This window comes from Phyllostomus hastatus, unplaced genomic scaffold (genome assembly GCF_019186645.2).
Source record: "Phyllostomus hastatus isolate PE091 unplaced genomic scaffold, TTU_PhHast_1.1 phas_contig_150, whole genome shotgun sequence".
Classification (NCBI taxonomy): Eukaryota; Metazoa; Chordata; class Mammalia; order Chiroptera; family Phyllostomidae; genus Phyllostomus; species Phyllostomus hastatus.
Genome location: NW_025333611.1, coordinates 31,324,585 through 31,339,896, shown reverse-complemented (window position 1 = coordinate 31,339,896; position 15,312 = coordinate 31,324,585). Strand labels below are relative to the sequence as shown.

The 15,312-nt window shown below is 38.6% G+C and overlaps 1 protein-coding gene across 1 annotated transcript; it reads right to left on the bottom strand.

Annotated features, from left to right (window-relative positions):
• Positions 1–265: 265 nt before the first annotated feature.
• On the bottom strand, positions 266–9,029 carry LECT2 (leukocyte cell derived chemotaxin 2). Its single transcript, XM_045828949.1, has 4 exons — positions 8,822–9,029; positions 7,302–7,398; positions 5,647–5,792; positions 266–633 (listed from the first exon to the last, which is right to left on the bottom strand). The coding sequence occupies exons 1-4, from the start codon at positions 8,865–8,867 to the stop codon at positions 467–469; spliced, it is 456 nt and encodes a 151-aa protein (XP_045684905.1). The 5' UTR covers positions 8,868–9,029; the 3' UTR covers positions 266–466.
• Positions 9,030–15,312: the final 6,283 nt, after the last annotated feature.

The following is a 15,312-nucleotide window of genomic DNA, read 5'->3' as shown; positions in this document are numbered from 1 at the left end:
GAAATTCTCCAAAAGCTTAACTCAAAAGGAGCCTCCAATTTATTCAGTCAATATTTATTAAGTGCGTATATGTGTCCAATATTGTACAACCCTCTATTCTTACACCATGAAAATAGTTTCAGGCTTTTTTTTAAGCAGAAATCTAATTTTAGAATCATTAAAAATGCAGTCTGAACCAGCTTTAATTTATATGTTTATTTATTCTATGTATTTAGGACTAAGAAATCTTAAAAAGAAAAATCACACCATCCCAGATATCATCGGTTACAGAAAGATAAGCAAGCCCTGAGAAATTAGTTGACATGCAAAAACATGAAAGTGGCAGTGGGTTGAAATCCACATACTGTTTTCTTCCATGCATTTATTCTGTTTCTATTCGAGCATGAATTTCTTGAAAAGCAGGATATGCATTCAGGTTCTAAGAAGATGGCTTTCTATGTAGAAGGTCTAGTCATTTGTCTTCCATTTATAGGTGCACGGTGGGATCACTCAAGTCACAGTTTTCAATGTGTACATGGGACTGGATGCCAGGATAAACTTTCTGCAAGGGCAATAGAGTTCCCAGTTTCTCTCCTTTCTTGATAGAACCTTTATATTTAGTTGGCTTAATGTGGAACATTTTAATACAGAAGCCTAAAAGAAAAGAAGAAGTAAAATTATTTACTATCTGAATTTTAATAGTCTTCAGTCAGAAATTTAAAAAAATAACTGAAATGAAGAAAAAAAACCAAAAAGAGTTGATTGAACTCATTGAGGGAAGAGTAAGATGACAAAATCATGCCAGGAATAAAGACAAAAATTACAAGATGCCCAAGAAAGAATAGATTTAAATGAAAATTAATAAAGATATTAAACAATAGCAGAAATACACTAGGTACCTGAGAAAATTGACCTAGAACAATGTCAACTCTAAGACACATTCTAATTAAACTATTGGACTTTAAAGACCAGGAAAAATGGAAATAACTGGCATGAGAATACAAATATTTCTAAATACCAAAAGGAAAAAAATTAAAGACCCAGCAAATAGAGTAATCAAGTTAATATAATACTATAATTATAATATGACAGTGTTGGGACCAAATACATGTTATATCTATAAATGTTAACTCATCTATTAAATAGATTTTCTTACTAACTTGAAAAGGAAAACTCAGTTCTATACTGTATAGAAGAAAAAACCACAATCATTAAAAAAGGCTAAAAATTAAGATCTGGACAAATATTTGCCAAGGAAATGGAAGCCAAAAAGAAAGCAAGAGTTAGGGTCCTGTTACCAGAGATTGGAATTCAGGCCAGAAAGCACTGAAACAAGACAAAGGAGGACAATTAACGTGCTGAATCCAGTGAAGATGCAACAGTGTCAATTACCCATGTGCTAAATAACACGGAAACCATCTGTACAAAACAGAGACTTCAGGAGGTACAAGGAGAAATAGATGGAAAGCCGGTAGTCATAGAAGACTTCAACACATGTCTGCCATTGCAGACACTGCAAGTGGACAGAAAACATAAGTAAGGCTGTACACATGTGGCTCGTCAGCACTTAAAATGCAGCTAATCTGAGGTAGATGTGCTCTAAGTACAAGGTACACGCTGGATTTTGAAGACAGTACCCAAACTTGGTAAAATAATAATCTTTATAGTAATTGCATTTTGAAATGAAAATATTCTGGAGATAGTGGGTTAAGTAAAATATATTATTAAAATTAATTTCACATGTTTCTTTTTACTTTATGTGACTCCTAGAAAATTTAAAATAACTTCTGTGGCTTTTATTATATTCCTATTGTATAGTACTGCCATAGAAGATCTAAGCAAAATTAATTAGTAAGTTGTGTCTTTTGTACCTACAGGGTCTGGCACAAATAACATCTCTTTTTTATTACAAAATCATAAGCATGTAATTCTGTAACATAACAATATCACACTCAAGCACAACATATAAAATGTTAGGTGAAATGTTCAAATTAACACTGTAAATTATTACACCCATATTATTAGCCCACCAACCATACTAAAGCAAGCATTACTTCTGCCAGACTCTATACATAAACAGAATATATGCAAGACATCTACATTGAAAACAATGCAAGACCTAAATACATGGAGGATATTATATATTCATTGACTAGAGTATTCAGTACTTTTAAGATAGCAGTTCTTTTCAATATGATGCATATAATCAATGAAAATCCAGTCAAAGTCCCAGCAGGCTTTCCAGTGGAAATTGACAAACTGATTCTATAATTGGAAATGCAAATGACCAAGCATTGCCAAGGCAACCTGAAAGATCAAAGTTGGAAGATTTATACTGTCAGATATCAAGATATATTTTAAAGCTGTAGTAGTTAAGTCAGTGTGGTATTTGTGAAAGATTGACACATGATTGATGGGGAGATGAGAAATTGAGCCATGTATATTCACACCCTCATTTATGATAAAAGATACTGAAATGTAGGGGAAAAAATGGTCTTGTCAAGTTAATGGTACTGAGTCAATTAGACATCAGTATGAAGAAAAATTTGACCCCATCTCAAATTTTATAAATCTAAATCTATAAAATCAAATTATATCTAAATATGAAGGATGAAGCAATGAAGCTTGTTGATGAGAACATAGAATATCTTTATGGCTTCAGGGTAGAAATATGTGTTAACAATAAAGGAAAATATTACTAAATTGGGCTGCATTAAAAACAAGAATTTTTGTTTATTGAAAGAAACATTAAGAAAGTAAAGAACACCCTCTCCAGGTATCTCAGTTGGTTGGAATGTCGTCCCATACACCAAAAGGTTGCAGGTTCGATCCCCAGTCGGGGTACATACCTAGGTTACAAGTTCAGTCCCCAGTTGGGGTACATACAGGAGGCAACCAATCAATGTTTCTCTCACATTGATATTTCTCTCTTTCTCTGTCTCTCTCTGTCTGTCTGTCTGTCTTTAAAAATCAGTAAACATATCCTCTTGTGAGGATTTAAAAAAATGAAAACTCAAAGTGGGAGAAAATATTTACAATACATATATCTGACAAAGGACTCATATCCAGAAGACAGTGTGTTGGCCAAAAAGTCCATTTAGTTTTTTCTGTAAAGTAAAAGACATGGTTTTCATTTTCACCAATAACTCTATTGATCTGGATATTTTGGGTATGTTAGCTGTCTCCTGTTGTTGGCTTCTAGTAAGTAGAAGCCGGGGATGCTGCCAAACATCTTCCAATCCATAAGACAGCCCCACAGCAAAGAATTATCTGGCCAAATGTCAATAATACCGAGAAACTTCACACCCCTTTTGACACTGAAGGTGCTGTTCAATCAGTCACAGCACCTTCTCCATACACTGCACAGATCTTTTTGCATTTCAGTTGTATTTTTACCTTTCTTGGAATAATAAAGCATAATACACCAAAAATGTTGCTTATCTTCTTCTATCTTCAATATTAAAATGGTTGCACAAAAATTCACCAACTTTGATAAGTTTTTTTAAAATGACAACTGATATGACAGCTTTCACAACACAATCTAACAAAATTGTTTCAAATAAAGTTAAAGACAACTAAGTACTACTAGAGCCATTGTATGGAAAAAAACTAAATGTACTTTTTGGTCACCTAGTACAAAAAAACTCCTACATACCAATAAGAAAAAGGCTGGCAAGAAAGACAGGGTAAAATACTTGGATAGGCACCTCACAAAAGGCAGTATCTATGTTATCAATAAATATGAAAGGATGCTCAATTGTATTAGCCATTAGGGAAATGCAAGTTAAAGCTAAATGAGATATTACTACACACCCATCAGAATGGTTGAAATGAGAAAGGTAGATAAGTAACACCAAGTACTCTGAGGCAACTGGGATTTTTATACACCCTTATGAGGAGTATAAGTTGATACTACTACTTTGGGAAACTGTGCCAGTGTCTATAATACTAAAATTGAAGGTACGCTTACGCCAAGTGATCCAGCACTTACTCTCCTACAGCACACTGCCAGTTGCTGAGTATATTGATTCTAATTATGCAACTGGGAAAACTATAATACCACAGGGTGGATTTGTGGAGGCACTGGGCCCACTGTAAGAAGGACCCTGGTGAAAGACTGTACTGATTGCCTGAGCCTAGAAGCCCCTAGTCTGACTGGTCTTTTTAGTCTCCAGGAATTAGTATCAGTTTTGAGTAAGTGTCCACTAATCTCTGAAAAGCCTAATTCTTCTTCCCCAATGTACAGTCATTCTGCTAGATGGCTGAAGGTCCCTTTGGGGATAACTAGAAGTCAGGTTTACAGTATAAATTTTTGGCTTTGTGACTCTCTTTCTTAAAGAGAGTCAGCCTCCCTTTCATTCAAGGGGCTCTGGGACTGAACTGGCTCAAGTCTGGGAATTGGGGTGGGGTGGTTTGGAACCCGTAATTGTGATGATGTCAGAATTCTGTTCATCAAACCTATAGTGTTTCCATTATACAAATCAAACAAGGTTTTAGTAGGCCTCCCGTCTCTTTCATTCTAGGGTCACCATAATTAACTGGACAATGCCACAGATCTGTGTGCTTCACATGAAGCTTATTACTGCTTCATCTCTGCTGCCTGTTAGGTAACCATGCCAACCTTGGCTTTGGCTACTAACTGGACTCCATTCAATGGCAGCATCTTGTCATTCAGGCCTAAGCTACCTCATAGCTCCTCACGGATGTGGGCTCTCTCACAAAGTGCTTGCTTGGTGAAGGGATTGTCCTCTGGACTCACTCCCAACAGAAATGCATATTTATGTTCATTAAAAGACATGTGCAAGAAAGTTCATAGCATTTTCATAATCACGTAAAGCTGGGTGCTACCTCAATGTCCATCTAAAGAATGATTGTATAGATGAAAATATATGCATGTAATGGAACACTATAAAGCAATAAGAATTAAGGAGCTAAAATAACATGAAAAATATGGGTGAATCTCACAAACACGATGTGGAGTGAAAGAAATTGCATGCTGTTTAATTCTATTTATACTGTCTTCAAAAACAGGCAAAACTATGTTGGGAAAGTGATTGCACTTGCTGAATAATGACTAAAAGGTGGCACAAAGGGTCCCTTGGGTGCTGCTTTCTCTTGATTGGAGTACTGGTTACATGGGTGTATTTACTTTACAAAAGTTCACAGAGCTATATAATGCTTTGTGCACTTTTCTGTGTGTATATTTCAAACAAATTAAAACAACCAAACAACAAGTCCAGTACCTAAAGTACCAGAAGACCCAACTTTACCTAGAATATAGAGGCCTTTGTAAATATTTCAGTTAATTCTTGCAGAAAGGCCAACATTTTCCAATGTGGGATTCTGGTAAATCTGTTCATGATAGTTAATATTTGCTGAAAGTGGTTTTGTTTATAGATTGTTCAGCAAAACCACTTGGGCCACAGGAAGAAAGCTCCCAGGCAGCTGGAGAGTTAGGAGGAGTGTGTGCATAAAGAAGGTGATTCCACGGAAACCAGGGGAACATCTTTGGAAATGCATTAGCTGTTTTAGTTGGGGACCCTATGTCCTTTATGTTATGGGTTTTGTCATTGTGAAGGAGGTATGGAACTTCTGTTATGGAGCATGCAACAAACATCAAGCATCCGTATGTGTCCCATACATATAAAAGTACACACTAGCTCTTACCTCTTCCAGATATCCGAACACCATTGTTGATGGCATTTTTGGTTTTATAAGGTTTCTCCTGGCCCATGATCATTCCGGTGAAAGGTGCATACACAGTAGATCCATCAGCACACAAGACATCCACACCCTGGTGAGGCCTATGATTTCTAGGATGTAGATAAGAATGAACGGACTGAGGAACTTCCCTGGGAGTGCTGTTGCCCAGCAGTGTGGCGTCAGCCCTCTGTCCTCAGACTAGGGTATCAGAAAATTGAAGCTGCTAGAACATGTGGGGATGTCCCAGGTTTTCTCACTCCATTTTGTCCATCTTTAACCTCCTCTCCCGAAGGTAGTAATAACCATGTTGTAAAGATTAAAGCATTTAAGATAGTATTTGGCACTTGGGAAGCCTTGAAAAATATCAGTTATTATTTTTATATTGCATTTTGGGGGAATGAGGCAATCCATATAAGTAAATTTTGTAGACCACTTAGGAAAGTCTTTTTATGGGAGTCTATCATAAAAGAATCTTATGTTACCCTACGTCTTATTTTTCCCTCAGTGATCCAGAAGTTATTATAAACATCATTTATTGTATATGCTATTTTAATGTAGTGAGTGATACTGCGTGGGCTCATTAAAGTATATATGGCACAAACACAGCATGTTTCTAGATTGTGAGGCTTCTTGAGGTTGTCTCTAATAATCCTCGCTGTTGCCACTGTGCCCACTCTTACTTACCAGCCTGTTCTCCTTTCTAATAGGCTACCACCCGAAAAATCACATTCACCAGCTTGTTCAATTATGTAAGCAACACTGAGCAGGTTCCAAGTGAAGAGCCAGTAATTTATTGTATAAGTCAAGTGCATAAACTTTAGGGTATGAACTAATTGAGTCTTAATACTGGCAATTCAGAGGTCATTTTTCCTTATTTCCCATCTCTTAGGTATATCTCCTATATGCCTAAGTGCTCATGATCGTGTACACTTGAGGTGTTTGAGGTTACTTTGTAAGTAGTATCTGTGTAAGTGAGAGTTCCACTATAATTAGGATGGAGATCAATAATGCAATTGGACACACAGCTATTTCATCAGAGAGTGGTATTCCCAACGTGATACTGTATGTTACTGAAAATTCACAAGTGTGTCTCTCATTGTCTGGAAGAAATTGCCTGCTCAGGGCCAGCCTCTGGTGGTCAGCTCCCAGAGCCTGCGTCAGTAACAGTGGTTTGATGGAAAGAAGATCCTAAAGCCCGAATCTTAGTCCAGCTTTCACCACTTCCAGTTGTTTGGCAGGACCCTTAGCCCTTTGGTACCTCCATTCAAGTGCCTCATCTATAAAATGAGGTAGTAATGTTTGATTTTCACCTTGGAAAAACCTGGTGAACAAGTCACTGGGTGAAAACATTTGAGGGAAAACAGTGTGTTTGTTCCTCTTCCTCTTTTCCTTATTCCATGCTGCTTCCACTTCTGAGCCCCTAGTTGAAGCAGAGTTCTTGGAAGTTAAAGACAAGAACTTGCTCCAGAGACAATAATGTAACTGGTTCCATCCCCGAGTTTTCCTGCTGTCAGAGGGAGACGATCACGAGCACTTTGAGGAAACGTAGGGCAAGGGCACTAAGCGAAGAGGTTAAAAGCCCTAAGAGCTTGTGGTTATTGGTGAAACCCCATACATACCTTTGAGCAGTGTACTGGCCACAGCCATGGCTGTCACACGTCCTAATCTCATTGGAAGACTTGCCAGCACATATATTAGCCCATGGTCCAGCCAGTGCTAAAAAAGGAGAAACATGGGAAGCAGATTCCTGACCTCACATAGTTCTAGTCTCCATTTGCCTTGTAAGTCTTTCAGTGGATTCTGAAAACCTTGTTTTCACTACAGTCTTCCCCTAACTTTATGTAGTTTATGGTAAGATCTTCCTTAACTCCTGATTCAGATGTAAAGTTGGCTTTTTCCATGGCCACAGAAGTCCATTTTATGACATGTAAAGTATTTGTGTGTTTATAAGTATTAGCCTCCATCATTATACTTTCAGATTATCTACCAATAAATGGCATAAATTGTGTTTTCCAGGTTTTCTTTGTTCATTGTTTGGCATGGGGTTAAGAAAAATAAACAGCAGAGCTCAAAGAAATAACTTCAGGAATTCTGAAGTAACACTGAAATGTGTTCCCTTATTGTTAGTCCTAGTAGTCAAATCTAAGAAAATATTTGCATCAAAGTAAAAACAAACTTCAAACTAGCAAAGTTTATTCAACACTAAATAAATCTCTTTAATATTTGCAAACATGGAAGAGGGAGATTCTTAGAAATAGGGACATATGAAACCAATTTAGCTTAGAGTGGAGTGAGAAGATGGGGAAGACGGTAGAAAATTATATTAAGAACTGAAGCAGTAAAACATGGAGGAGGGGACTGGCTCTCTCTGTATTTTGTGCACATTTTGTTTTGAGTGCAACTTTAATATAGTAAGCACTTGATAAATGCTCAGTTGAATTCAATTTCTAGGATTTCCAATGTTAATGTTCACAGAGATGTGCAGTTTGCAAATTCATTCTTTCACATGAAAACTAACAAAAACAAGCAAAAACAAGTACCTGTTCATTTGATCACTGATTTTATTTAGCAATATTTTACTATTAATGTATGTGCTAGGAAGAGAAGGTACAGAATATGGCCATTATGTATATTCCTTAATATTCTTTCAAAAATCTTCTACCTTGAAGTCAACACCTTGATCGAGATACAGTGCCATCACTTTTGCCACTAATACTTATCCTTGGGAACTGAGGCATATGCCAGACAATATGTTACTTGATTGACTTTCCTCTCACGCTGTGACTAGTGAGGGAACATTCCCTTTGTCCTAGTCCACACCAGGCTCTATATTGGGAATTTTCTAAATCATATTCTTACTCAAACTTTTTGTTTTCTAATTATGGTCCAGTTAAGTTCTAGACCAAGAATGAAAGACTTGTCTTAAAGTCCTCCCATCCCCCTTTATGTTTCTCATTAGAGACCCAGAACATTCAGGTGGAAATCACTGAGGACCACCATCCCCACTCTTTTTACTCCATTTTTAATAACCAAGTGCACAAGTTTCTGTTGTGATTGTGCTATTAACAACTTTTAAATCTGTCCTTGAAATCAGCTTTGAGAACTTAGCCAAGATTCTAAAATTGTATCTTTGACTTACCAGTTGAAATCAAAACGGCCAAAAGGAGGACTCTTGAGGAAAACATTTGGCTTTTATTTCTGTGATGTTTCTTCCTCTGATAATTATAATTGCTCCACACTCTCTTTGAAGAATGTTCAAGTCTGAGTAAATATTTTCTAGCTATTTAGCCCCAGAATTCTGCATCTGTCATTTCCTTAATATGAGACAAGAAATATGAGGCTGGAGCACGTCAAATTCTAATATTCTATGGATAGCTATTTGGTTTCCATGTAGGACCTATATAAAAGCTTTTGAGCTGAAAAAGCCAATTTTATTGGAGATGCTGACTAAACATTAACAGAAAGTGATAAGACTGGGTGAAGAGTGACTGTCGTCAGGGCTGTGGCTTCGTGAATAACTGCAGATATAACACAAATACACAAATATGCACAGACTAACGTTAGGATAATAGTTACCTCAGAGCAGGGAAGAAAACAATTGTAGGGGGATGTGCAGGGTGCTTAAATTCTAAAATACTTTATAAAAAGGAAAAGATCAGAAGCAAATATAAAAATACTAATTATTAATTACTGGAGGTGGATACACGAGTACTTGTTATATTGTTCTCTGAACTTTTCTGTATATTTCTAACATGTATTAGCATCTTCTTTGTTTTATAATTAATAGCAGATGAAGCCCTGGAATTTTCTGTGCAAACAGCCCCATTTAAGTCGTTCATCAGTAGCTGTGGGAGACTGACATTGTGTCCCCTACTCCTACCCCTCCCTGCGCCCACACCCTTGCCATGTCTCCCAGAGGCAAAGGGACTCTCTCAGCCTTTGATTTGTGGTTCAGTTATATGATGCACTTTGGCCAATACAGCGAGGCAGACATGACAGTGTATCCATACAGCCTGACCCCTAAGGGGCCTTATGTCTTTCCACTTACCTTGTGTTCTGCCATCTCCATGAGGAGAACATTCCCAGACTAACCTACTGGCCCAGGGAGAGAGTGACAGTCGCGTGGAGCAGACTCACCCGACCTAGCCAGGCCTCCCTAGCTGAAGCCAGCCTAGCAGAGCACATCTCTTAACTTACGTTAGAAAATCCCCAGCTCTCAGAATTACTGAATACAATAAACTCCATTGTGTTTAAGGAAATATTAAGGGAATGAAAGCAAATGTAAGCTAGCTAACTGAACATTGGCTGTGGTTGAGGCTGGCTTATGTCCATTTTGAAGTGGCATCCAGGGCCCGAGGCACTGTCCTAGTTCTCTGTGTGTAATCGGTGATTGTGAGGAATGTCCAGATGATTGCTGCATGTTAGAGATCTTCTGATGGGAAACCCTGGGCTGTCAATAGATGTCTCTGAATGAGACCTTTATCCTCTCTGAGCTCTACTTCCTCATAAGTAAATATATGTGGATGTACAGTTATTTGTGGGGTTACAGTTACTGAAGGGCATTTAACTTTTGCAAGATATCCTCAACTATCAGCATTATAAGTTGACCTCATTTCTCCTCATGTCTTTTGTTTTGACCATTTTATTTTTCTTAGCACTTTTGCCAAAGATAGAGCCTGGAGGAGGCAGAGAGATTCAAATTCGCTGTAATTCAAGTCCAATGGCAGTGGTGATAAAAACTGTGTTACCTACATGGAGACTAAAAGTTACTTGCCTCTTTCAGCACATCATTCTCATCTCTCTTTAGAAAAACTTGAGTTAAATTATTGCAGTAGAGCTCACCCAATTGCCAGGTTTGGCTTTCTCCCCCATCTTACCTCTGGTTCTCTGTACCTGTGTCTTCTACTTCCCACGAGGTAGGCAATGAGCTCATGTTGACATATGAAAGTGAGAAGGCTGGCCATATTCTAGGAATTCATGCACAAATTGATTTTTATGTGTTAATATCTTGTGTTTGTCTTGGTCCATTCAGACTATTACAAAATGCCATTAACTGGGTGGTTTATAAACTAAAGAAATTTATATCTTACCATTCTGAAGGCTGGGAGTCTAAGATCAGGCCGTCAGCACGGTCAGGTTCCTGTGAGGGCTCTTAGCCAGGTTGCAGACTGCCCACTTCTCCTCCACACGTGGCGAAGGAGGCGACGGAACTCTGGGGTCTCTTTTGCAAGGGCACTAATCACATTCACAAGGGATCCACACTTATTACCTAAAGCATGTCCCAAAGGCCCCACCTGCTAGTACCATCACATTGGCATTGGGATTTCAACATATGGTTTTGGGGAGGGACAGAAATATTCAGACCATAACAGTGTTGGTTAATATTAAATCACATACAGAAAACAATGGAGAGAAACTATTTCATAGAGAGGGCAAAATCGTAAATTTGGACGTGACCTCCTAGCATAGAGTCTTATTCTCCCCCCGGTTAAAAATACAAATTTACAGGAAAACATTGTTAGAGATGTGATAACATTTGAGTTAGCTGGAAGAAGAAAAGGCTGGGGAACCCTGCCAGTGTACCTGGCTATACACATATTGTATGGAATATACAGTATATCATTTGGGGCCATTGAATTTGTGTAGCTAACTAGTCTTAACTTTTCTTGAGTCTAAAAACAGGTTCAAGATTAGTTAAACTACTGCTACCATTTATATGCTACAAGTTCAAGAGCATGGCCTCAGCATAAGGAATATAAGATAAAGAAAAATTAGTCTCAATACTGAGATGGTGAGAAAGCTTCTGAGGCCAAACTCCAATACAAAGCCTTGATAAGTGTTCACAGAATTGATCTGAACCAAACTATAACCCCACCAATGAGGAAATAGCCTCCTTGCTTTCCACTTTAATAGAGGTGGACAAGCTCCAAAACTTAGCGTGTGTTAGAATGAGGACTAGCAAGTTCCTAGACTTTTGGTAGTGTTAGTGGCTCCTACCCGTAAGCACAGCATGGGGCGGCCCTTCCTGAAAGTCAGTCATTGGTAGCATTTTTCTGTTAAAATCAGAGCTCATGTTTGTTTTGTCTGGCTGTTTTCATTTAGTGAGGGCAGTGAACTCATGAGACTGGTGTCATAATGGTGACCTCTGCATGGGCTAGTTCCCTCTTCCTGTCCTAGCACCCCAGGCAGAGCCCTTAACCCTGGCCTAACATCTCATGGATGGAGATGGCAGGGGCTTATCCACTGAGGGGCTGAAGTGGAGCACATACAGGAATCGGAACAAGTGTATTCCTACTCTTGAGCTGATATCTTCCTTCTCATCTACTAGGAAGTGGAATCAGACATAAGCCTTAGTCTGTTTCCACTGTCTGGTGGCTGGAATAGGTACATGAAGCCCTGAGAGGATCTCATTAAAGATGGCCTTGTTTGTGGGCAAATTCCGGCAGCCCGTGTATTATGCTTGTATGTGGGATGTGTACTTCAAAGGGACTCTGCGTTCTGTGTTCTGATTCTGAGCCCCGTGCTCTACTGTAGATAAACGTGAAAGATGTTTACACCCCTGGCATGCACAGGCAGACATCCTTCCTTGCCAATTTTCTCTTCTCCGACTTCTCTCTGATAAGCTATAAGCCAAAGTAAACACTTGATTGTCTGCTCTTAAGGCTAATTGTGTTTTTGTTGGTAATTTCCTTATTGGTTTTTAAGAAGTAGTTATATCATTGTTCTGATTATATAAGTAACACCTTCTTCTTGCAAAAATTACTCAAACTTCAAAAACTATTAAAACCAATTTCTCAGACAGTTGGGGTATATGTATTTCTCTATTTTTATCTAGTGTCTCTTGTCAGGAAAACATCAATGTTCTATTACATAGGTACTATCTTCAGCCAAGTGTCACCCTCAAAGTTACATGCAAAACCAAGGGTTTTAATAGAACACTAAATAGCAGAAGAGTTCAAGTGCTGGGTATGTCCAAGGGCTGCCATTTGGGTAAAGTGTAAATGAAACCCTTTTGGTTTTCCCAGCCGTAGGAAACATGAGTGAGAGGGCATGGGAATTCTTTTTTGGTCTCTTGGATCTTTGTGTGGATCTGCAGTGTAACGGCCTTTGTGAAAGGCATCAGGCCACTGTGCTTTGCAGAGGGGTGGCCTGGGTGACCTGACCAAGTACACGGGCTCCCTGCCTCTCTCTTCCTCCTGTGCTTCAGTGGAAGGAATCTGCCTGGAAACACCAGGCTCTGTCAAGCTGCTGATTTATTAACCAAATGCATTCAGACACCGGGGCAACACCCGGAACAGCTCTATGGAAGTCGGCCTCATAATGATGACAGTGAAGAAGGCTTAAATACACAAGTTTTGGCTGGTGGAAGCCATGGTTTAATGGTGAGTCTCCAGTAGGTATCTTCCATGATTTGGAAATGCTAAGTAAACATTTAAATCACATATTCTACCTGCCCTAACCCCCACCCAAGTCCTCTGTGTTGACAGAGAATGGAAATAATTACAAGTATGAGTCATTAGTCACTGCTTTGGAATATGAAATAAGCAAGGGAATGGGATTTGATTACAAAACTAATTTTAATATGAAGAATTGTTTTTAAGTTTTCTAAGGTATGGGATCATTGACTGATCCTAGAAGACAGGAACCTAAAGAGGCATTTTCTAATAAGCCATTTCCTTTTTCATCGATGGAATAATGGAGGGGACAGACTGTGGTCCTTACAATGGGAGTATTAGGTTTGATTTGTTTTAAATTAGGTTGTAAATTACTGAGGTATAAGGCTCTCTTTTTTAGAGGACACACAGTGCAACTTCGTGTCATGTCTAACGCAGCACTGCAAGGTCAGAGGGGTGTGGCCAGGGCTTTTCTGGCTGGAGGCCCGTGAGGAAGCGTCATCTAAGTCAGGGTGGCAGATGGGCGGTGCACATACTATCCTTTCCTCCCTGTGTCCAGGGAGAAGGTCCTTGTCGAGCATGCTGTTCTGCCACCCCACACTCAGACGTGTCCTCATGATCTTGCGCATCCTAGAATCTTTCCCAGTTGTTGGTGTACGGAAATGAGCATATGGATTAAAATCTACTTGTCATACTTAATTGAGGTGAATTTACCTTAATCCAGAGTCCAGTCTTTAGTTGTTGTTGTTTTTTGTTTTTTGTTTGTTTGTTTGTTTGTTTTGTTTTTAGTGTCCTAGACTCAGAATCAGGGAGAGTGATTCAAGTTTATCAAGTTACTAAAAGCCAAATAAATAAACAGAGGTAGAGAGAGAGATAATAGGTGAGAAAGAGAGAAGAGAAGAAAGAAAACTGATTTTCAGTGGACATGATTCCTCTCTAGTGAGGGGATGTGATCCCTTGTTGTTAGAACCCTTGGAGAAGTGGCTTAATGTATGTGGAATGAAAGCAAAAAGAGATGAACAATTTTCAGGACATTTCCAACCAACTGTGTGACCCAGCCTGACGTCTCCCTTTCCCACAATAAAACAGACCAGAAAATGTTTCCCGGTTGAGTGACCCCAAATGGGCCCCTGGACCTTGATTGCCCTTCTGGCTCCCCAGGCTCATGTTTTTCAACCGAGAGTACTGGAGGTAGGCCAGGTAACATAAAACGCCCCAGAATAAACGTGGTGAGAAGGTGTCAGTGTTTCTTTAGGACTTGGAAGTGAAGGAACCGTTATATATGTTAATTGTGTGTGTTTCTTACATCTGCTAACATAATCATTTTTTAAACTGAAATTTAATTCAAGTACCATAAAATTCACTCTTTTAAGTATATGATTCAGTGGTTTTTTAGTATAGTAAAAAAATAATGCAATCATTACCACTATTTAATTCCAGAACATTTTCATCACCCTAAGTTGAAAACCATACCCATTAACAGTCGCTCACCATTCCCTCCTTCTCCCAGGTGCTGGCAACTATTAATCTACTTTTTTTCTCTATGGATTTGCTTATTCTGGACATTTCATATAAATGAAATCATACAATAATGGCCTTTTGTGTCTGGCTTCTTCCACTTAGCATAATATTTTCAAGGGTCACCCATGTGGTAATGTCTAGGAGTGCCTTGTTCCTTTTTATGAGTGGATGATGTTTCACTGAGTGAATATACTACATTCGGTTTACCCATTCATCAGCAGATGAACAGTTGGATGATCTCCACCTTTGGCTGTTAACTTTCATGCACAAGTTTTTGTGCAGACATATGTTTTCAGTTCTCTTGGGTATACATTTAGGAGTGGAATTGGTGGGTCCTAGGCTAACTGTGTTTAACTTTCTGAGGAACTGTTAAATTGTTTTCTAAAGTGGCTGCATCAGTTTACATTCCCACCAGCAATGTATGAGTTCCAATTTCTCCAAGTTCTCACCAATGCTTGTTATTATCTGTCTTTTTAATTACAGCTATCATATGGATATAAAGTGGTATCTCATTGTGGTTTTGATTTGAATTTCTCTCAACTTCTTTTCTTGTACTTACTGCCCACTTGTCTATCTGCTTTGGAAAAATGTCCCTATAGATCCTTTGCCCAGTTTTTAATTGTATTACTTATCTTTTTTATTGTTGAGTTGTGAAAGTTCTTTATAGATTCTGGGTACTAGATTTTTGTGAGATGTGTGACTTGCTGTATTCTGT